Source organism: Perca fluviatilis, chromosome 8 (genome assembly GCF_010015445.1).
Source record: "Perca fluviatilis chromosome 8, GENO_Pfluv_1.0, whole genome shotgun sequence".
NCBI lineage: Eukaryota > Metazoa > Chordata > Actinopteri > Perciformes > Percidae > Perca > Perca fluviatilis.
In genome coordinates, this window is record NC_053119.1 from 41,645,938 (window position 1) to 41,670,127 (window position 24,190).

Sequence of the window (24,190 nt, forward strand, 5' to 3'; positions counted from 1 at the left end):
GAGTCTGAACACAGCAGAGAGCAGGCAAAAGGTAAAAAAAAAACAAACAGAAAAAGCAGCGACTGGAAAATTAACAAGTAACATCAGAAGGCAATGATGCATTATGGTCGGTCACTGCACCGATGCAGAGTCATACAAGTCTGCATCGTGATGCATCAATGCAATGATTCATTTCAACACCCCTAGTGAATACCCCACCTATGAGGCTTCAAAAATAATATGTGGTGCTCATTGGAAAGATTAGCTTGCTAAACAAAAAGTTTAAGTATCATCAACCTTTGTTTTCTGCAATAATACAAAATTCAATGGAAAAATCCCATTGGATTTTGGACAGGGAACCAAGGTTGGCGGACAAAAATACGTCAAATGGTTATTATTTATACATCATGTTTTAATGTTAAACATACATTTGGAAGGCACAGTGTTTGGCTATCATAGTGGCTACATTACCTATAGTAAGCTTATCTTCAGTTTATGTAAATCATTTTTTCACAAATAGGCCAATTGATCTTTGCTAATAATATGTATATTTTCAGACATATTTAAATTTTTGAACAAAGAACCATTCCCTTATTGAACCATTCCCTTCATGTGGCAATATATTCAACTTTTTTGGCAGATGTTGACATTAGTAAGCCATTTCAAATCTCCCTATTAACATTGTCATCTCACAGCCACCCACTGTCTCAAACACGTGGCCTTAATAACTATGCCTCTCTCTCTCTCTCTCCTCCCTCCTCTCCCTCTCTCTCTCCCTCTCCCTCCTCCCTCTCTCTCTCTCTCTCTCTCCCTCTCTCCCTCCCTCCCTCTCTCCCTCTCCCTCTCTCTCTCTCTCTCCCTCTCTCTCTCTCTCTCTCTCTCTCTCCTCCCTCCCTCCTCTCTCTCTCTCTCTCTCTCCTCTCCTCCCTCTCTCTCTCTCCCTCCTCTCTCCCTCTCTCCTCCCTCCCTCTCCTCTCTCCCTCCCTCTTCTCCCTCCCTCTCTCCCTCCCTCTCTCTCTCCTCCCTCCCTCTCTCTCCCTCCCTCCCTCTCTCCTCCCTCCTCCCTCCCTCTCTCTCTCTCTCCCTCTCCCTCCCTCCCTCCTCTCCTCTCTCTCCCTCCTCCCTCCTCCCTCCTCCCTCCCTCCCTCCCTCCCTCCTCTTTCTCCCTCTCCTTCTCCCTCTCTCCCTCCCTCCCTCCCTCTCTCTCTCTCTCTCTCTCTCTCTCTCCCTCCCTCCTCCCTCCCTCTCTCTCTCTCTCTCTCTCAGGTTCCCAGTCATCCTGTCCATAGAGGAGCATTGCCCTATAGAGCAGCAGCGTCAGATGGCTCGTATCTTCAGAGAGGTGTTTGGAGACAAACTGCTGATTGATCCTGTGGAGCAGATGGCTGAGCAGCTTCCTTCACCTACGCAGCTGAAGGGCAAGATCATACTTAAGGTGTGTGTGTGTGTGTGTGTGTGTGTGTGTGTGTGTGTGTGTGTGTGTGTGTGTGTGTGTGTGTGTGTGTCTAAAAATACTGATGTGTCGGTGGAGTTGGTAAGTCAATGCCAAAAGGTTTTGTTTTGTCCTTGTGCAGCACAAGAAGCTCAATGTGGAGGGAGGAGGATTCAGTAAAGACTTCAGGAAGGGGGAGAAACAGGGAGATCTGGAGATCTGGGACCCTGTGGACCAGGTACTGTCTGAGGGCTCAAATGGGTTAAATCTGACTCCTTAAACTCTCATTTCCTAACATAAGGATGATCTGTTGATCTGTTTTACATAGGATTGGGTTCCAACTTCCAACAAAATCCAACAAAAATTACAATTCCAATGGAAACGTTTTTTTATTGGAAAATTTGGTTTCCAATCTGATCATCCGTTCCGAATTTAACACAACAGCAAGTTTTGGTTTCCGTAGCGTCCACCGTGCTTCCAGGTGCTTGTTGTGTTGCAGTCACGAAGCACAGTAAGCGGCGCTCTGAAGTCTGGCTTTATTTTACCGTAAAACTGTACATCTCCATTGAATCAAAATAAAACTCCCTCTTATCTGTGAAATAAGCATGGGACCCGTTTCAACTCCACCCTTCAAAGAACCAGATTTGAAAGGAAGAATCTGAATAATTAAAATCAAAACGATGCCCAACCCTATTTTTACATCACACATGTATCACAAAATAAGGTAAACTGCTTTGTAGACGGGCTTACTGGATTACAAATGAGGTGCTGGGTTAATGGTGTGTTCCAGATGGGAAGTTGGAATTTTCTACCCCAAAGTCAGATTTCCGACTCGGAAAGTCCAAACCCGACCCGACCTCAAAATCCAACATGGCTGCTGCAAGCTTCAACACTACTGAAAGCTGTATGAATTTACTGTTTATTAGCACTTCTGTCTCATTTATGTCTCATTAAATCAGTCGTACACACAGACTGCCCATCTTCTATCTGTGGACATGTTGCTACGGTGTTTGTATGCGCAAAATACCCCATAATGCCTTGTTATCTACTGGTATTGCTAACAAAGGGTAACCTTGCTAGAGCCTCCCCCCTCCCCCCGTTTTATATAAAAAAAAGAATCCGACTTGTTACTCGAATGCTGTCAACTCGTTGTGACGTCACACCCCGTTCCAACCTTCGACTTCTGAGGTAAATGGAACTTTTTTGCAAGGATGCTAAATCCAGGGCTCAGCGGCGCCCTGGAGTGTTTTCTTCTCCTATCCCAGAATGATCGGGAGTGTTTTTCACCAGCACTGTGTCAAAAATCTATAAAAGCACAACAGGGGCTCTTTAAAAGGTGTGTAGACAGCTTTCTCATTCTTTTTGTCTCCGGCGTCTTCTTCGTGGCGTGATTCCCCCCCCCACCCCCCCAAAAGTGTGATGTCAATGCTGACCCTGCTTCCTACTGCCTAAACAACATTCATTTATATGAACATTTTCATTTCTCTTTCTCAGCGGTGGAACACACACTTCTGTGTGATCTCGGATGACAAGCTGTACTACGCAGAGGAGCATGAGGAGGAGGATGAAGATCCAAGGAAGGTAAACAACAGGGACTGACCGATACTGGTTTTTCAAGGCCGATGCCTATTAGTAGTTAATGAAACCGATAGCCGATATTTGGAACAGATATGTTTACATTTACGGTGAAGATTTTGGAATGTTTCAAACTCCAACACTAAACTTTAAAAAAAAACGCTTTAAGCAATTATTTAATAAATGAGAAACTTTCGTCATAATCCCCAGACTCAGTGGTGAGTGAAACCGAAGCAGAGGGACAGACACAGAGCTGCAGCCAAGCCAAAGTACAACACTTTAATTCATTAACTTTATCAGTTATCAGGCAAATAAAACGCAGACACAGATCATCTGCAAACTGCCAAAAAAACAGCCCAATAATCAGCCAGGGCCGATAATGCGTCCATCCCTAGTAAGAAAGACATGGGACAGTTTTCCAGAACAGGAGAGAGGTTATGATTTGTATTGGAGCAACTGTAAGGTTAAAGCTACCCTTTGAGTAGTGGTTTGATGAGTGGGTTCCTATATTGTTTGTATTGTGCTGGTAATGCCCCAAGAAAACGCATCAAAGTGCCAACAAAAGGCATGGAAAAAGAGTGCCAGCCAACAAACGTGGTTTAAACAATGCAAAATATAAAAAAGAAATCAGCTTTGTTAATGTTTTATGCTTTTAATGTCTCAAGGATACCCACAATGCATTCTGGTGAGAAACAATACAAGTTACAATAAGGTACATGTAACTGAAGACATTTTCTGATATTATTAAAACTTTAATTTGAAGTTTTAGGGTAAAGCAGGAGCGTCAAACTCTATTTCACTGAAGCCCAGTTCAGACTAAAGATTTGCGACGAGATGAGTTGAAACTTGCAGGCAGGAGCCGGTCTGCAGCGTCCTGAAAGCTGCCAGTTCCTTTGCAGCGGCTCGGGTTCGAATCCGACCCGCGGCCCTATGCTGCATGTCTTCCCCTTTCTTTCTCTCCCCCCTTTCCTGTCTATCCACTGTCACTATTGAATAAAGGGAAAAGCCTCAAACAATAATCTTAAAAAGATCAGTGATCGTTTCCTTACAAACAAGAGACAATGACGAAGTGTGTGTGTGTGTGTGTGTGTGTTAAAACCAGTGTTGTTCTTGGGTTTCTCAGTTCCAGGACATGCACTGTTCAGAGCCGTGGTTCCATGGTCGCATGAAGGAGGGCAGGCTGATGGCCGAGCAACTGATCCGTGATTACTGTGCAGAGACTGGGGGGAAAGACGGCACCTTCTTGGTCCGACAGAGCGATACTTATGTCACAGACTTCACCCTCTCCTTCTGGTACAACATCTCATTTCTTGATCTCATGGCCAGCCCAGGGGAGGAACAATAATCAGTCAGTGGGGGCACAGGGGATTTTATCAGAATACGGCATAGAAAATCTGCTTAGAAATATTGGATAGGATAGGACAACACAATGACATTTTGCTAAGGGGGGAGGGGCAATCTTATTTCAGGGGCCGCCTCTTCCAAAGGTCTGATTTAGAAAGTCAGATTATAGAAGGTTTTTGCTTTTATTGCTTTTAGGTTATAAAGATTGTGTAATATTATGTATCTGTAAGCACATGTCTTCTGTGTGTATTTCAGGCGCAGTGGGAGGGTCCAGCACTGTCGTATTCGCTCGGGTTCAGAGGGGGCACACACTTACTTCTACCTGACGCCAAACCTGCACTTTCCCAGCGTGTACTCCCTGATCCATCACTACAAAGAAAACCCGCTGCGCTGCCAAGACTTTGAACTGCGCCTCACTGACGCTGTACCAGTACCCAACCCACATCTACAAGAGGGGTTCGTCATATATGAACAAACACTTCTTAGGTCTTATACATCACAGGGGACTGAGTTCACATGCTAAAAATCATTATACAATGTAAGCTAGCGATTACAGCTTTCCTTGGCGTTAGCATGTAGCTACTGTACGTGTAGTTAGCAGGGGACTATACAGAGTATAGCAGCACTTTCTACCATCACAAATCACAAAAAAGGCTTCTAAACCAAAAACTACACAGCTGAACATGTTCCAACAGGAATGTGATCCGAAATTGGGGAGAAATTAATATCTGCAGATTACAGGTTTCCCTGACGTTAGCATGTAGCTACATATAGCAGTGTTTGTACTTGTAAACACCGCAGTAGCGTGCCTGGAGCAGATGACCAGAAAACTGGCTCTGTATGACGCCAACAACAAAAAACTGTTGAAACCAGAGTGTTTAGAAACAGTCTGTACAGTCGATGATATCTGCCTATTAATAATACTCTTAATAACAATTAGAAGTAAGGGGAGTCATGTGGACATAAATCAGAAGTGCCAGTACTCAATATAATATTGGTTTGGTAAAGCTTTACCTTTCACATTCTCTTTGTATCATCAACCACAGGTGCATGCCCTCTATTTTATTTTACATTGCACTTTCACACGCCCACAGAAGCACAGTCACTCTTTCCCCTCTCTCTTTCTTCAGTACATTTTTTACACACACACACACACACACACACACACACACACACACACACACACACACACACACACACAGATAGACAGACAGACATACAGACAGACAGACAGACAGACAATGTAACTATCCTTGTGTGTGTGTGTGTGTGTTGTGCAGGTGGTTCTACAGTAATCTGAGCAGAGGTCAGGCAGAGGATTACCTACTGAGGATTCCTAGAGATGGAGCTTTCCTCATCCGACAGAGAGAAGGAGAACCGGACTCCTTTGCCATCACATTCAGGTGCAATTACTTGAGACTTTTTCTTTTTTGAGACTATTTCTCTTTGCTGGATTCTTTGTGTGTGTGTATTATTAACCATCTCTCTTATTCAGAGGTGACGGTAAGGTGAAACACTGTCGGATCCAGAAGGAGGGCAACATGTACCTGCTGGGCACCACCACAGAGTTTGAGAGCCTCGTGGAGCTGGTCAACTACTTCAAGAAGAAGCCATTGTATCGCAAGATCAAGCTACGTTACCCAGTCACCTCCGAGCTGGTTGACCGCTTCAGCACAGTGAGTTACTGTCAGAGCAGTCTATATCCACAACATTCCACTTCTGGGATTGCTCCGTTGCCGCCGAAAATTCCGCCGGATTTCACTTTTTTCGGCCGGATGCCCGTCCCCTTCCTCTCTCTTTGTGTTGTAATTTTAAAATCCGGTGGATTTGTGAGGACTATGGTTAACTGCTCCTCAGATCTCTGCAGGGTAAATCCAGACAGCTAGCTAGACTATCTGTCCAATCGGAGTTTTCTGTTGCACGACTAAAACTACTTTTGAACGTACACATGTTCCACCAAAACAAGTTCCTTCCTGAGACTATTTAGCAGAGGCACCGTGGCTCTGTGCGGTGCTTAGCACGTTTTTCGCCCTGGAATGCTGTGTGGACTAGCCAGACCTTCCTCCGTAGCGCTGTGGAGGAAGGTTGGGCTAATATCAGTTCAATGCATGTTTCTAAACCCAATAATATGTAATTTGCACTGACTGGTACCTAACAGTGTGTTGTGCTAACACAGGAGAAAGGTTGTGCCTCTCTGTATGAGGTGAAGACATACGTGGAACCCAACGAGATTGAGCCCTCACTGGTGTGTATACGTCACGTATATTATGTTATCTTTTGCAGTTTCCTTTGACAGAAACATTCATGATTGTGTGTGTTTGTCTCCTTCAGCCTCAAAGTACAGTTAGAGCCGTATATGGCTACCAGGCTGTGAAGCCAGATGAGCTCAGCTTCCGTAAAGGAGATTTGATACACAATGTTACAAAGGAGATTGATGGATGGTGAGTCTACACACACACGCACACACACACACACACACACACACACACACACACACACACACACACGTTCAGCAACAGGCTATATCAAAGATAGTTGAGTTAGTCACTTTACTCAATTCAATTTTATTTTTAGTGTCAAATCATAACAGAAGTTATCTCAGGACACTTTACAGATAGAGTAGGTCTAGACCCCACTCCACTCCATAATTTACAAGGACCCAACAATTCCCCCCAAAAGCAGGCATTTGGTGTGACAGTGGCGAGGAAAAACTTCCTTTAAACAGGCAGAAGCCTCAGACAGAACCTGGCTCTCAGTGGGCGTCCATCTGACGCTGCCGGATGGGACACAGAGACACAGATACAGATCAACAGAAACATGATTCATAGTAATTATAGCAGTTGGTATTTATAGTAACAATAAGGATAATAAAACTATGACTACAAATTATAGTAGTAGCAGTGCAGGGCGTAGCGTATCCCCTGCTTAATGCATGTTCATCTGCATATAGTTTGCTGGTATGGCCAATTGCAAACACACACAAAGAACAAACAGGACTGTACACATTGCCCTCCTCATTCTTCTCACTACAGGTGTAGAGGTGACCATGGCGGAAGGTTGCAGCAGTTCTTCCCAGCTAACTATGTAGAGGAAGTGTGCAGCAACACCAAACCTGAGACCAAAGGAGAGGTGAAGATTAGAGTTTCAGTCACAGTTTAAATGGAGGTCAAGCAGCGTAGCGATTGAGTGAAAATAATCTCTGTGTGTTTGGGATGTGCATTAAAACAGGACATGGAAGACAACCCACTAGGTGAACTATGTAAGGGTGTTGTGGACATCTCCAAGTGCAACATCCAAAACTGTGAGTTATTATAGTATCTGATGCATGCTTTACATTCACATACTCCTGAGGTTGAGTGCAAATATAAGTTTAACTAATAATACTGCAGCTTTTGCATTAGATGCTGTGCATAGTGTATACAGGTGTTATACGTCAACTAATGGCACCAACAAGTTTGAGAGAAGGGGTTAAGCCAGTGACTGTGAATTATCTCTTTGTATTCCTTAAGGCTATTTAGGAATTATTTTCTTTGCATTTGGAGTGGTGCATGTGCCGTTATCACAAATGTGACTTCCTATGGTTTAATCTGTAAAAGTCATCTATATCCCAAATTAAGAATGGGATTCAAATTCCCAATGTCTATAAAAAAAATATGGGAGTTGTCCATCCCTCATCGCCCTCCCTCACTGTGCCTCCTTTCCTCCCTCCTTGGTTCTAGTAAAGAATGGTAAAAATGGGAAGCCCAACGTGTTGACCCTGCAGGACAAGGAGGAGGACAGTCTGCAGTTTGACCTGGCAGCCGGCTCTCTGGAGGAGCTGTTTGAATGGTACCAAGTGGCCTGGGACATTACTCAGAGAGAGATGAGCAAGCAGTATAACAGGGAACAAGAGGTTAGTATCTCATGGTATATGATATGTATGTAATCAAAACTGGCCAGTGTAACCCACCCCAAAAACCTTATATAATTTCCTTTACATATATAAAGACATTTGCACCATAAGGTAATGCAGAAAAGTGTTGCAGAAAAATTCACCAGAATGCAGAAAATGTATTGTTTGACGCTCAAAATTAGAATTTTGCTCAAAAGTGGAGATCTCAAGCCCCCCAATGTCGAACACAGAAGTTACGGCAAGAATGTATAAAGGCAGTTTTTTATCAAATCTTTCTGTGTCAGTCAGCTCACATTGTGATTTTACATGTTGGAAGCCTGTTTAACATTAGTTCAGACTAAATCTAGGACAGCATATCACTCTATAACCACATATGGTCTGGCAGCATCACTGTACAAACAGGAAGTGGCTGTTTTCTGTCCAATCTCAGATCAGACAGCAGGTGGAAGTGGAGAAGAAAGCAGAGGTTGCCATGGAGATGTCAGACCTGGTGGTCTACTGTCAGCCGCGCAGCAAGGAGAAGGACCGCTTTGGTAAACACATGCACATGCTGAACACAAAGACCTGTGAACTCGAGCCACGTGATGATGTGACAAGGGCTAAACAAAGTTTACCACAGCTTCATACAGGAAATATGCTCCAACGCATCATATACTCTTAGGGCCCTATTTTAACGATCTAATACGCAAGTGTGAAACGCAAAACGCAAGTATCTTTGTGGGTGGGTCTCGGGCGCTGTTGCTATGATACCGGCGGGATAAATGACTCTTGCGCCCGACCCAAATCTTAAATGGGTTGGTCTGAAGTAGCTAGGTGTGGTTTGGGCGTAACGTGAAAATAACCAATCAGAGCGTCATCTCACATTCCCTTTAAGAGCAGGCGTATTGTTCCGTGGCGGATTGCTATTATGACGGGCGAATTTGCCTGGCGCACGCCAGCGGGAGCTGTCCGGGGTGCGGCAAAGTAATAAATGCCCGTCTTGGCCGGGCGGCGATGTTGCTGCGGCCTCTCGGGCGCATCTCCTCAAGTCTGGAGAGGATTGCTGCAGCCATGGAGCGTGGGCCTCCAAACGCACCACCTGCTCCTGTTGTGCCCCTTCCTCCTCCCCCCCACTCCATCTCCGTCCATCCGCTCCATCAGGAGCGCATCGCACATTACTCCCGGACCAGATCCCGCCGGAGTGTCCAATCCCACCGTAGTTCAACATCACGTCTCCTTAAGTCCTCTAATATTTCCTCATTTATGTCATCAACACATCCATGACTCATGGAAATGTGTAAAACCCAACAAGCCACAAAGAATGCTGGGACTTTTTGAGGACTGTATTGTAAAGTGCCTCCTGACCTATCCAAACACATGAAGCGCATTTTCAGTAATATTTTTCTTTGTTATTATGTATGGTTTGCAAAAATGGGAACTGCTGTAGATGAGAGAAGTGTATCCGCATTGTGCACACGCTACATTATGTCCAAGCATGCGCCCCTAAAATAGCATCTGAATAACGCGCCACTGACTTTAGACTAGCGCTACTGACTTTAGACCAGGTTTTTCCTGGTCAGTGGGGGAATTGTTTTCTGAAACTGCAAAATAGCACAAAGTAACATTTGCGCTGGAACACGCCTCCTCTTTTCGCTGAACCGCCCCCGGGAGCGCAAATAAATCCCTAATTCCGTCGACTGTCGTCTGTGGAGGGAAAAGTCCGCTGTGCGTCGGGTGCAAAATAGGAATGATACATGCGTCGGTGTACAAAGGCAACTGCGCTGAGTGCAAGATAGGGTCCTTAATGTCTAAGGCTAGTTTTAGCATTACTTTAAAATTAAATGGGGTCTACTCAGTCCAGCATATATATTTCAGTATGATTAATAATAGATTCTTAAATTTAAGTTTTATATATAAAAATGTATATGTAATAAATAAACGCAATACTTGGTCTTATCTTTGTAACCACTTCATAAGATGAATATCAGCTTTGTAGTTAAACCCCAAATCTCTAACCCCCAGTTATGAAATAAAATATATTAAAACTGTATATATATATATATACACCTTAGAGTTAGTTCCATTTGAATTAGAGTCTGAATATCTAACAACTGAGCATGATACTGCACCTGAAAAAGGGTCAATCCATATGGTAAAATTAATTGTGACACTTTTGATTTGCTTCCACATAGGTCAGTGTGCCAGTGATATTACTTTTTATTATTTATAAAACATGTGTAAGACAATACAGTAGGAGTCATTGAGCAACAACCGCCATGCCAATGTGTAGAATTTCTCAAGTCATAAAAGGCTGAATATATTTGTCACAATCATTTTTCTGTGGTGTCTTTACACCTAAAGAGTGCATTGAAATATGTGGAAAAAGTCTTTTTAGCAGAGAAAATTGGAAACGCAAAAAGGGAAAAAACGGATTGCTTTTTTTGCTTATTTAGTGAGGATCTACCTTTATTGTTGGTATACCACAACTCAATGATCTTCAGCAAACAGCATGTGACCAAAGATCTAAAGACTACTTCAGACAACTTCCTGTGTTACACCGGTCTAAATTTGGAAATACACAGAATTGTACATAATCTACTGTACATCCACACTACAGCTGTCACAAAACCTCTGTTGTTCTGGTAGTATGGTTTTACTACTAAGTTACTACTATACTACCATATCCTTAGTATAGTCTACATGGTTCAGAAGCTCCCAAGGAAATAAGGAAACATTTCGCCAAGACAAACCATCTATCTTGCTCTGTAGTGGCTGTGCCCAGGGGCGTTTTTTAGGATTTGAGGACATAGGACATTGCACCCCAGGATTTTGCAGGATTTTTTGTATGCTTTATTGTGGTAATAATATTAGTAGTTGTTAATTGCTATAATATATGGGATTTTCTTTCTTTCTTTCCACACACACACACACACACACTGCACTGTTCACCTCTCCATCATCTGGAGAAGTACTACACTACCCACAATCCTAAGCGTAACAGAGACCTCTCTGATTGGTGGAGCAACTAACAACCACATAACAACAACCAGCTAACAATATGTTATGCTAACTAGCAACACCCAACAACAACTGGATAACAACAACCAGCTAACATGTTAAGCTAAAGATATTCAATATAACGACATATATCAAGTATTACAGTTCCAGTCCAGTTTATTAGTCTGTTGGTATCAACTGATGTGGCCTAACAACCATTATGAGCTCAACCTGTGCCTCTCAAAGGACTGCTCTTTTCTGTGTCTCTGCAGACGGCTACAGCTACAAAGAGGTCCGCTCCTTCGTGGAGAACAAGATACCAGGAAAGAGCCGCACAAAGGACTTCCTGCAGTACAACCGCAAGGCTCTGAGTCGCATCTACCCAAAAGGCCAGCGTGTGGAGTCCTCCAACTATGACCCTTACCCACTGTGGGCCGTTGGCAGTCACATGGTGGCTCTCAACTTCCAGACTGCAGGTACAGAAGTTTATCTGGACTGAACTCTCAAAAAGGACAACTGTAGAGGGAAATGTTGGGGGTCCATACAATACTTGTTGTTCTTTTGTGCTCTCGTCAATCCATCCATTTCCATGTATTATGGATTGGTCACACTAGCCCAATAAGTGACTATTGTACCTAGGGCTGGACAATTTTATTTTTATTATTTTTTTATTAATTTATTGACATTGAAATTCTGAAGCTGTTATCGATGTATTTTTCCCATGACGATAATTAGGATATATAGAGGTTTACTCCTCGACGCAGCAGGCCCCGGTTTGACTCCGACCTGCGTCCCTTTGCTGCATGTCATTCCCCCTCTCTCTCCCCTTTCATGTCTTCAGCTGTCCTGTCAAATAAAGGCCTAAAATGCTGAAAAAATAATCGTAAAAAAACAAACAATCTACCAAACGTGTAGTCACGTGACTTGTGACTTGGCCCAGACCAGTCAGCCGCATGGAAAGCATAACGGAGGATAACTCAAACACTGAGTCTGAGTCAACTGAGAAACTTGTGCCCATCACCTGAAAACATTTAAGCTTCAGAAAAGATGATTTAGAACAACGTGATTAATTATCGTCCATTCATCGTTATCGAGGTAAAATGTGCAGTAATCATGATTTTGATTTTAGGTCATATTGTGCAGCCCTAATTGTACCCATTGTTAATGTTAATATCCTGGCAGTCTGGAGCCCTGTGCCACGCGTTTGCCTGGAAAAAGCAGCCGCCGGTATATAATAACCTTATTTTTAGTTTCATAAAACATACCCAAATTCACCAGTATGTAGGATATCACTACAGACATTCTTGATCTTATGTCGCAACTTTTAATTTTGCTATCACTTAGTCTTGTATTGCCAAACCTATCTCCGCAGCGAATTTGAGTGTTCAAAGCTGTTTAACAGGGGAAGAGTCCCCTGTTATTTTGTTATTTAAAGGCTTTTATTATAAAGAGGCAAAATCAGGAAATGTTGGGTCTTCATCAGCAGTAACATAACACGACTCCTATAAGCGAACATGAATCATAAAATGAAGCAGTGTATGTAATGTAAACACTGCCTGGAGCAGATGAACATATATAGAAAGGGCTCTGCCGAGGGTAGAACAAACTGTTGAAACCAGAGCGTTCAGAACAGTATGAAACTTGAGGTTTTAGCTCACAGGGAAACCTTATGAATACTTAATTATTTGAAGCTTTTTCCACATTTAAAATGAACATCTGACATTATAACTTTATAGATAAGATAGAAAATATGGAAAAGCATAATAGGTCTCATTTAAATGAAACTGCAAGGGCAAGAGTGAAATTCTGAGGTGGGAACGGGGTAGAAAGAGAGGCAGAGCAGACAGAACTTGCTGGTGTGTTATATGGATTGATTGAATAATTTCAATATTGACTGGCTGCCTAAAGGCTAGGTAAAACTGTGTTTTTAGCTGTATAGAGCAGAGGTTCATACTGTATAATGTGTATGTGTCCACCCAGATAAATACACTCAGTTGAACAGTGCCCTCTTCACTCTGAATGGACGTACGGGTTACGTACTGCAGCCGGAGCTCATGCGCTATGATAGCTACGACCCTTACCAGGAGAAGAAGAAGGTCAAGTACAACATTGCAGTTAGGGTACGTCTGTACACAAACACACACATATTTCATGACAACAATAGACTGTAAAAATAATGAACAAAGCTTCTGGGCCGATACGAAAGTGCCTTGAACCTGCATCCTATCTAATTTCCAGCAGGGGGCGACTCTACTGGTTGCAAAAAGAAGTCTGTTTCTACAAAAGTCTACGGGGAAATAACCCTACTTCTCACTTGAATTATTACCTCAATAAACAGTCCATGTTTTCGGAAAACATGACAGCAAATATGAAAACATTTCAACAAGTCATAAAACACAACGGAATTACTGTAACTTCTACCGGAAAAAGTAGGGCCTATCTAGCAGAGGACGGACCCTCCTGATTGGACAGACGGACTGTCTGTCTTTTAACAGGAAGGAGAGGTGAAAAACACGGAAAAGTACCTGCTTTTAACAGACGGACTGTCTTTTATGATTTGTTTTATAGTGTTTTCCTATTTGCCGTTGTGTTTTATGATTTGCTGTTGCATTTTTCTATTTGCTGTTGTGATTTGCAATTCAGGGCCACCGTAGCTATGCTAGTCTCACATTCCCAGACCCTCCTCCACTGTGGAGGAGGGTCTGGTGAGTCCACACAGCATTCTGGGATGGGAGAAAAACGTACTCTGGTTTACTGGCATTTCTTTCAACCAATTACAATCGTCTTGGGTGGCGATAAGAGTCAGAGCCACGGTGCCTCTGCTAAATAGTCTCAGGAAGGAACTTGTTTTGGTGGAACATGTGGACGTTCAAAAGTAGTTTTAGTCGTGCAACAGAAAACTCTGATTGGACAGATAGTCTAGCTAGCTGTCTGGATTTACCCTGCAGAGATCTGAGGAGCAGTTAACCATAGTCCTCACAAATCCACCGGAGTTTAGAACGCCAACACAGAGACAGAGGAAGGGGACGGACATCCGAAAGTGAACGAGAGCATCCCCAGAAGTGGAACATCGTGGATATAAACTAGCGTTATGCCAATCAAGCTAGCTACCGCGAGCTTTAGCTGGTAACATGTAAATTAATGATGCCAGTACCCAGAGGTCTGCGCTTACCCGGCTTGTCCGCGTCATCCTCCCCAGCTCCACCCTCCCCAGCTCCACCCTCTCGTCAAAAATCGCCACATCCGGTTGCAAAACAACAAGATGGTGACGCCCGTTTAGGCAAACATGAGGCTTCACATCCACTATTTTTACAGTCTATGGTAATAACTGGCTAACACATACATCATCATCATCATCATCATCTTTATCATGATGAGGTTTCTTTAAGTTATATTCAAGTTCAGGGCTAAGTGTAATATTGTCATCATGTTAGAGGAGCATGAGCTGGCTGGCTGATCTTTATTTTGTAAATGAAGTAAGGAGCATACTGACATTTGGCATGTTGGTCTTTGAAAGAACTTTTTAACAGCAGTTGTGGTTGTCTGCAGGTGATTGCTGCCAGACACCTTCCTAAGCCCGGCCGCAGCATCGCCAGTCCATTCGTGGAGATTGAGCTGTGTGGGCACACAGAAGAGAAGTCCAAGACCATAGTCTATCGTAAGAAAAGGCGGGGGGTGGGAGATGTGGAGGGTGACAGTTAAACCTATGGGCTCAAAGAAATGAGACTGAAGTGAGAAATGATTTGTGATCATGTGAACAGCGCTGTCTTTCTGTCTGCTGCAGGCGATAACGGTCTGAACCCAGTGTGGAAATCCCCAGCAGACTCTACAGTCTTCACCGTGTACGAGCCTGAACTCACCTTCCTGCGCTTTGTGGTCAACGAGGAGGACATGTTCTCAGACCCCAACTTCCTGGCTCAGGCCACATTTCCTGTCAAAGGCATCCGCTCAGGTGCGAACACACATACAGCACAGAGGGCCAGAGCTGGTGAACGGCTGCTCACATGAAGCTCATGTACTACTCATTATTAAGCAGTACTATTATTTTAACTATTATTTGTTCCCTAGAAGCGTTCGGTCCGCTAGTCACGGTTCGGGGCATGTATGTATTGTTCGGTTCATTTTAGCCTCTCAGATTTCAGACAGAAACGCTTGTGCAGAAAAAAAACTTCAAATAAAGTTATTAGAGGGGAAAAAGCCATGTGCCGTAGTGAAACCACCGTTGGCATGGATAGGGTGCCAAGTGCAGCTGTTAGTCAGTATCGGTCTGCTGTTATGGGAGTATTAGGATATAGTTATATAGTTACCTGACAATGATGGAAAATAGTGGTGGATAAAGCAGTGGCTGTTGCAAGCACTGTGCAACGTGTGTGGCCAATGCTAGCGGCAATACTTCTAATATAATGGCAGTGTGTCCGTGCAAGACGCAAGGAAGAGAGAGTCGGATAGGAAACCCCGCAGTATTTAAACAGCCTCTTTATGCAGACCCAGACTGGGCAATCCAATCCATAACTAAATAAACTAAAGCGAAATATATGCAAACGGGGAGGATGCAGGATTTCAGCCCATGATGCATATCTGCTACCGCCGACATTTCAGCAGCACAGTTAATCTCATCTGTATGTTTCTAGCAGAGGAATTTGAACATACAGTGAACCAAGTATTGTTGTTTTTAAAACCATGTGTGTTTGGGTTATGTTGCACTTAATGCAGGGCTCCAGACTAACTGTTTGCCTTGGTTGCACTGGTGTGCCTAACTTTTTTATTTAGGTGCACCAGCACAAAATGTAGGTGCACCCAAATTTTTCCTTGTGTCGCCGTTAACGCTGAATGGTGATACACGATATATTTCTCTGTATTTTTTACAAAGTGGGCTAAATGTTCAGTTTTAAGTCAAAGCCACTTTTCACAAGCTCTTTTATTAAAACAGATTGTGATTCAAATAAAATGCAAAGACAGGGTTTCCTTTACCAGTTTGAAAATATACAGCTGCAACACATGTAAATGAACGTTATCTGAAATAAATAGCCTGGGATATATAAAAATAGAAAAAGACAGAGGGGGAGACAGGGGGGAGAGGGGGAGAGAGGGGAGACAGAGGGGGAGAGAGGGGGAGACAGAGGGAGACAGAGGAAGAGAGGGGGAGTGTGATGGACTGAAGCGTATGCTACTCAGAGAGTGACAGCTGACTCATTATGAACGGGTCCGGCACGGGTCGAATGCACTTTGGCGGGTCAGCGGCGTTCCACCCGTCTTGTGTAGGCTATGAAATGTCTGTATCGTCATTGCGCTGCATTTTTATGAACTATGATATTCTGGCCATGGGTCACATCTCTCGCCTAGGTCCAGCAGCCCTCTGCACTCAACATCTGTTTTTTATAAAAAGATACATTTCTCTGTTTGTTCATCTCACTTCAATTTTCTAACTTCTTTCATTATCAATTAGCAATCACCAGAGGCCCCACGATATGATATTATAACAATACCTGTGTCATGATACCATATTATTGCGATTTGAAACATATTGCAATATATTGCAATTCATGACCTTTTTTCCAACTTCAAATTATGTCCCCAAAGAAAAGCTTAGTTTACATTTGTTTCATCCAAAAATACACATTTCTCTGTTTGTTCATCTCACTTAAATTTTCTAATTTCTTTTCTTATTTTAGTACCAAAATGTGAAATTATCATGTGCAATTTACTGTATATAATTAAAGATTGATACCTGGTATCAGTGTATCGATACAGTATTGCCACGGAAAATATCGCAATACCGTGCTGTATCAATCCCCCCACCCCACCCCTACAGAGCACATGGTAAGAATTGAAGATGGCGTTGATGAACATATTAACATTTTATCATGTGCCTGATGGCTACTTAAATACAACAGGATGTATATGCAGTGTGCAGAGAGGGAGACAGCAGCTTTATCAGTCTCTACAGCAGACATGTAAACAACACTGCATATATAAAGTAAATGGGCTACAACAATCAAACACAGGTGTGGTCCTTTGACTTTATAGTTTGATATGAGTGGTTGGCATAATATGGTTATTAACGCAGAGATGACTGAGGGTTTTGTTTCATCAGGTTACCGCTCTGTACCTCTAAAGAACGGCTACAATGAAAACTTAGAGTTAGCCTCTCTGCTGGTCTACATCAACGTACAACAAGCAGGGGTGAGTAAACACACACACACACACACACACACACACACACATACACACACAGTGTCTTTAAAAAAATGGAAATGATTGGTTTTATTTTCCACTCTGAGAGATCATTGAGTTTATCGAAAAATGGACTTGTGAATGAGGAAGGAAGCTCAAACACCTTACTGTTAGTTTTTTATTTGGCATTTTCTCTCTCAAACCTTTTCTTTTTCTCTTTTTGGTCGTTTGGTTGTTAATGGTTAGACCTGATTTGTGGTGAGGTCTGTCATGCATTGCTACGAGCTTGCTATCATTGCTCTCAGCTATGAGTGTGGACTGGTAGCTGGAGAGATGCCAGTTCACCTACTGGGCACTGCCATGGTGCTCTTGTTCTGTAGTTAGTGGAATGTATGACTTTTTTGTGGAATAAAACACACACAAGCACACCAATGTTGATTTACATCCACAGTTTGATGTCAGTGTGGAGATATTTCTGTGAATGTGATCACGACTTGTCCTTCAGAAAGCAGAGGAGGAGCTGTACTCGTCCTCCAGCCAGCTGAGGAAGAAGCAGGCGGAGGTCAGCAGCGAGCCTTTCCTGTACGACACGCACACCAACATTCAGCGCTCCACCCTCCCTCGCCAACACAACCCGCTCGTGAGAGAGGGCAGCACCGGCGAGAACCACAGGTGAGCCTCAAACTCACAGGCTGCACTCAACCCATTCAGACACTTTTTCCGTATGCAACAGTTATTCTGTATGAACATATTTGTTTCTGTATTTATTGTTTATTTCATATTAATGTTTAATATGTCTGTTTGTTCATGTATTCACCAAGACAGATTCCACATAAATTGTAAACCTTTTCTAGTAGCCCCCAAGAGTACAAAAATGACTCTTTAAGTCCCTCCTTATTTGCGCTGTGTTTTCTTTGTGCCCCAGGACAAAAGAAAAGAAGATTAACAACAGTAAGTTCTACTCGTGAGGACTGAGCAGAACTCCCCGTGCACGTCCCACCTGCCTGAGCAGTGGACGAATGCCGACTATAAATCCAACATCACCTCGAGGTGTTTAGTCAAGGAATTATGATTTGTGCTGTTAAGAGTTTTCCCAACTGTGACATGTTATCATTTTTCATTTTCATACCAAAAATACTTTTCTATTTATTTAAGATTTAAATATTTTCTCAAATATGGAAATATTGGAACGAGGGGGGAGTTGAATGGTGTAACTCCTTTATAACAGATCAGATGCAAGGTTGTAACATTTCCTCTGAGGGGTCCCACAGACAGCCGGTGTCGTGCGTAACAAGTCTGTAATCAAACTGCATCACGTTAGAGGTGGACAACACTCATACTCAGATATTTATTTTCCATCAACTGCGATAATAGTACCACTGCAGTACAGCAGACTGTTCCTCTGCCACAGAGCTTGCGTTGCATGTATCTTTTTAGTGTCTAATTTCAAATCCTCGTATGAAAAGCTGTTTTTGCTGTGCAGATTCACCAGTGTGACATTATTTTCTCTGTGTGGTATATTTTCAGATTAGTGACATCAAAAATGAAAGCATTTTTGATGTATTTAATTTGAAGCCAGATGATGTCTATAGCTTTCCTATAATTTCTCTGAGACCTTCTTAAGCATTGAGTCAATAAAGTATGCTTGTTGAACTATAACCTTTATCTCTGATTCATCTTACTTTCTTATTTTGCATAGAGCTGTGTTGGATTCTATTCACTTTAATATGATTCATGTATTCATGCTGTAAACATTAAGACATAGTAGTTGGATTAAAATGAATCATTAAGATCAAAAAGTTGGCAACAGAGGCAAGATGCAATATACCAACAGTTTCTGGCATTTCACTATATATTTTTTCAGCTATCCCCAATTCTGTGCTGGGCAAAAATGAGTGCAAAAACAGTTTCTTTTGAACTATTCTTTTTTCCATGACAGGCATGTTCAGCCTGTCGAACCATTCAGACATACCAGTGTGATGAAGAAGGTGTTGGTTCCTATTTAATGAAGAATTCTTAGGTGTACTTACTTCTCCTTTTTTAAAGGTCCCATGACATGGTGCTCTTTGGATGCTTTTATTTAGGCCTTAGTGGTCCCTAATACTGTATCTGAAGTCTCTTTTATATAGACCTTAGTGGTCCCCTAATACTGTATCTGAAGTCTCTTTTATATAGACCTTAGTGGTCCCCTAATACTGTATCTGAAGTCTCTTTTATATAGACCTTAGTGGTCCCCTAATACTGTATCTGAAGTCTCTTTTATATAGACCTCAGTGGTCCCCTAATACTGTATCTGAAGTCTCTTTTATATAGACCTCAGTGGTCCCCTAATACTGTATCTGAAGTCTCTTTTATATAGACCTCAGTGGTCCCCTAATACTGTATCTGAAGTCTCTTTTATATAGACCTTAGTGGTCCCTAATACTGTATCTGAAGTCTCTTTTATATAGACCTCAGTGGTCCCCTAATACTGTATCTGAAGTCTCTTTTATATAGCCCTTAGTGGCAAGTTGGAGGGTGGGGGTTTGGCCATGACCAATTGCCACTTTGCTCTTTGAAAGCCATGATGTCTCTCTCTCTCTCTCTCATGGGGGGCCAAATTCTCTGGGTGGGCAAAGCAGAGAAAGGGGAGGTAACCTTGCTCCTTATGACCTCATAAGGAGAAGATTCCTGATTGGTCCATCTGAGCTTTCATTTTCTCAAAGGCAGAGCAGGATACCCAGGGCTCGTAAACCTAATTTATATGACAGTATACCTCATTTTTGAGTTTGAAAAAAAACAGAAATTATGAATCATTTTGACATCAGAGGATGTTGAGGGAATCACAGACTGGTTTATGTCAAAGTTTAGTCAGGATACTGTTTAAAAAACATTTTGTAGTGAATTCAATTCTTTATGGCAGACCATACGAAGCGGTTGTATTGCTGCAGTTCAGTTTGTCACCATTAGGTGTCGCCCTGTCTCTGTCTTATATCTGTAGAGAACATCTTATCTTAAGGCCGTTTGATGCTTCTGCGCAGGCTCCACGCAGAGCTTTCTCCGTAGCCTAGTAAGTGGCCTGATGTTTATACTTGTGCGCTGGTGTGTGCATTGAGCCGGCATGTGTGTGTCTGTGTGTGGTATAGGGCGAAGTGAGAGAGTAACGGCGATTAGCTTTGGAGCGAGTACCGACTCTAGAGTCCTAGTGAGAGAAACAAAGTGTCTCCCCTGTTCTTTCTGTAGCAGTACATTTACCAGAGAGACTTGCAGTCACCCTGAGAGTCCTGGCATCTGGTTACCCTCGAACTCGTCCATGCTTCCTGTTTCTGCTTTGTTGCGCACCGCTGAAAAAAATAGTCTGGTCATGCACTCAAAATCCTGGCGCGGCAGTGAGATCTACGTCATTTTGATGTCACATTGGCGCACGACAGGTCGGCTGCGGTGACTGTAAAAAGGCCTTAAGGCGATGCATTCAAGCTGGGAGAACAATCGTCCCTCAAAGAGGGGGAAGAAGGGGGAGAAGGGGGAAGAAAAAAAGAAAAAAAAAATTGAAGGCATGAAGGTATTTTAGCCCCCCATGTACACTTATAGAATTGTTTTGATGTTTTTAAATTGTTTGGGCAAGCCATGGGTGGGATTCGAACCGTCGAACTGTGGAACTTTAAGTCTACTGCCAGTCTAGACGTTTTCCTGCCCTCTACTGTTAAAATGACCTGTTATTTTGTATTTTGTTGTATATTGTCCAATACAGGGCAGATATTCCATCAGTTTCTTTATTTTAGTCCAGTTATCCAGGTTAAAAACTGTTTATTGCCTTATTTGGAAACCACTTCCAGAATTGGGGGTTATAAAGCTGGGCAGGGGTGTAAATAGTGATACAATAAATAATAAATGCACATAAATAATTCTTCCCAACACCTTAGTAGGCTTAGTTTTGATCTGATTGCAAGTATTGTTTGGCATCTTTTATAAATGAAAATTGATACACTGTACTATTTATGAGACTGTCTTTGTGTGTAATTGTTCTTTTTTTTTACCCTTCTCCTACCTTCTTGAAGGACTGCAAAGGCCTCATGACATGACTTGGGTAGTGGATCTCTCCATTGCTGACCCTCATTCTAAAACTTCTCATGTATATAACTGTTATGCATGTTGTCATCATTGTCATCACCATTATTATTATTATAATTATTGTTGTACTGTTTACACAAACTGTCATTAAAATACCCACTTTGGTGTACACCACTTTTGTTTGTTCTTATAAAAAAAGGAATAAATAAAGATTTTATTTTTAAAGATGTATTTAAAACACACCATAAAAAGTACAACAAATAAAATGAACACTTCAAATGTAAAAACTATTCACAGCAAGCAGAAATCAATTATCAAACAAACCCTATTTTAAACTATTTACAGTTTAATCAACTATTATTACAACTACTATTTACAGTACATGTACATGATTATTTGGAGAACTTTTTTCTCATTTCCTCCAGCCACTGAGCTTTTGTAAGAGTCTCTGACCGAGGGCAATACACTCTGCCATGGTAATGACTGAGTCCAGTGTCTGCGGTGCAGAACTGGCCACACTTCTTACATGTATTGGCTTCTACAGTGCGTCTGTATGGCCTTTTAGTAGTGGCTCCAGCGTCCCCTGTGGTGAGTTTCACTGGTTTGTGGCATGGTGCTCTGAACCACAGACATGGGCATGGCTACTGGTACTAGCCGTACAGTTTGTCCTGCTGGTGTGAGGGTCGGAGGTGTGAGCAAGGGTCCTGGTGCTGAGGGCGCTAAAAACACAGACACCTTTGGCATGATGGGATGTGAGGCTATCTGCCTCTGTTGGGCCTGACCTACTGTACTCTGCGGCAGCTGGTACTGATGTTTTTTTGGAAAAAGCCTTTTTTTTTTTTGCCCTCCCTCATTTTTTTTTTCAAACACAAACAAATTTTTTTTTTTTCGGAGGGCTGGAGTTAATGATATGCCCTGGAGCACCACCGACTGCTCCTGCCTCTTCTGCCTGTTGTTGTGCCATTGAATTAGGGCACCTAGCATGCAACGGGTGGTGCTCTCCACACCAGGCGTTTTTGAGGGCTTCTTGGGTGTTGTGAAGCAACCACTCAAAAGTCTCTCCTGGCGTCGTGCAGCAAAAACCACCCGCTGCTTGTCTCCATCAGCCAGGCTCTCCCACAGCGTTAGAATTTGGCTCACCTGCTGGTTGCTGAGACACAGAGAGGTCTGGTTTCACAGCTCCAACTAGTACTCTCCAAGTTCCAGTATTTCTGTCATCAACAGTCTGTGCAAATGATGAAACAGTTTAGAAAATAGCAATGTAAAACCTTTACTGACACAGAGCTCTTATGACATATTATTGATGCTGGACTCAAAAATCGCTATGGACTCAAAAAATAGCAGAGCTAAGCTCACACATATATATATATATATATATATATATATATATATATATATATATATATATATATTTATTTATTTATTTATTACACTTACCATATCTTCATCTTGAGCATCGACTCCAGCCTCAGAGAATGAACTAGAGGGCAGAATTGATGCATCGGAGGCCATTGCAGATGTGCTGGGAGCCAGGGTGGATGTGGCGGAGCGGAGGAAGAAGAGGCTGAAGCCTGAACCTCTAGTAGCAGCCCTGTGGGGTCACCTGTGACATCAGAGAAGCCCCCATCCTCCTCCAGGTCGTCCTCCATGTTGTGCTCCTCGACTAACTGAGCAGTCTCCTCTGAACCCGGGTGCATATCCTGCAGGGCCTGACCAGTCTGCCGGAACAGATACTGTATCCCTATAAGCTCTCCTAAAAACAATAGAGGTAAAGTGCATTATTGTCAGAAGTTTAAACTTAATTTCCGACATATATGTCCAAATCAGTTAATAAATAATAAAATAAATACAAAGATTTCAGACATACTTACCAGTGTAATGGGAAGGTGGACAGAAATCTGGGACCATCTTCCTGCTGAAAAGCTTCTCGAAATTTTGGTTGATGCAGTGAAGCAGGTCACCTGGCGTCCTGCGTCCAGGTCACAGTCTCCTTTGGAGGCGTGGGTTCGAATCCCACTTCTGACAGAAACAGTTTTGGATTGCACCATAGTAGCTTGAGTGTAAACACTGTATATGTCTCCAGTGACTACATGCACATAAACCAGTGTACTCTTACAAAAGTAATCAGTCAGAGTATAGTCTTGCATAACCAGACATATCTCCACAGCGCTGTGTCAGTACTGGAGTATGGTCTGGCTGCATGGGTGGCACTAAGCCCCAGATGCAGCAACATCCCCACTCCCCTTGCAAAATAACAGATAGCAGAAGGAGAGGAAACCTGCTGGAGGTCAGGCTTTATAACTCATACTGGCACACTGTACATCCGGTAATACAGTATGTTTTAAGGTGTTACATCAGCTATTTAGATGAATGAAAAACACAATGGTCAAATCGATGCAGCATTGGCCCAGACATCCTGACATTTAGTCCGTAGGAGGCTATAGATCTAGCGCCAAAACACTGTACCCTACATTTCTATAATACAACTCAATGGCATTTTCTGGTAGACCCTCCCTGTGCATGTCTATCAAATTCCTTGCCCCTAATTTGTAGAACTGGTTTTCTGGTAAAAGGTTTGTCTAAAGACCAATCTGAGAAAACCCTGAAGACATCATCTGTGTTATTTTTTTATGTTAAACTCTAAGACATACAGAGTTAAATATACAGGGTTGAATATACTTCAAAATATAGATATACTGTATACATACATACACAGAATCTCAATATGGTCTAAGACATTTTGGATTATTAATATTGACGTATTACTA

At 42.5% G+C, this 24,190-nt stretch overlaps 1 protein-coding gene across 3 annotated transcripts in view; it reads left to right on the forward strand.

Moving 5' to 3' along the window:
* Positions 1-21,591, forward strand: part of plcg2 (phospholipase C, gamma 2) — a 42,416-nt gene extending 20,825 nt beyond the window's left edge. Inside the window, exons 14-34 of one of the 3 annotated variants that reach the window (XM_039808528.1) lie at positions 1,246-1,414; positions 1,554-1,649; positions 2,906-2,992; positions 4,110-4,279; positions 4,586-4,786; positions 5,611-5,733; positions 5,826-6,006; positions 6,507-6,575; positions 6,662-6,771; positions 7,363-7,459; positions 7,559-7,631; positions 8,050-8,222; positions 8,653-8,755; positions 11,471-11,674; positions 13,179-13,318; positions 14,748-14,856; positions 14,983-15,150; positions 17,293-17,381; positions 17,878-18,044; positions 18,298-18,323; positions 21,410-21,591. In XM_039808528.1, the coding sequence (XP_039664462.1) occupies positions 1,246-1,414; positions 1,554-1,649; positions 2,906-2,992; positions 4,110-4,279; positions 4,586-4,786; positions 5,611-5,733; positions 5,826-6,006; positions 6,507-6,575; positions 6,662-6,771; positions 7,363-7,459; positions 7,559-7,631; positions 8,050-8,222; positions 8,653-8,755; positions 11,471-11,674; positions 13,179-13,318; positions 14,748-14,856; positions 14,983-15,150; positions 17,293-17,381; positions 17,878-18,044; positions 18,298-18,323; positions 21,410-21,573 (2,719 nt within the window). In that variant the 3' untranslated portion in view covers positions 21,574-21,591. Of the gene's footprint in view, positions 1-1,245; positions 1,415-1,553; positions 1,650-2,905; positions 2,993-4,109; positions 4,280-4,585; positions 4,787-5,610; positions 5,734-5,825; positions 6,007-6,506; positions 6,576-6,661; positions 6,772-7,362; positions 7,460-7,558; positions 7,632-8,049; positions 8,223-8,652; positions 8,756-11,470; positions 11,675-13,178; positions 13,319-14,747; positions 14,857-14,982; positions 15,151-17,292; positions 17,382-17,877; positions 18,045-18,297; positions 19,032-21,409 lie in introns of those variants that run through there. The other 2 variants (XM_039808529.1, XR_005640038.1) reach the window with 2 other exon arrangements.
* The last annotated feature ends 2,599 nt before the right edge of the window (positions 21,592-24,190 follow it).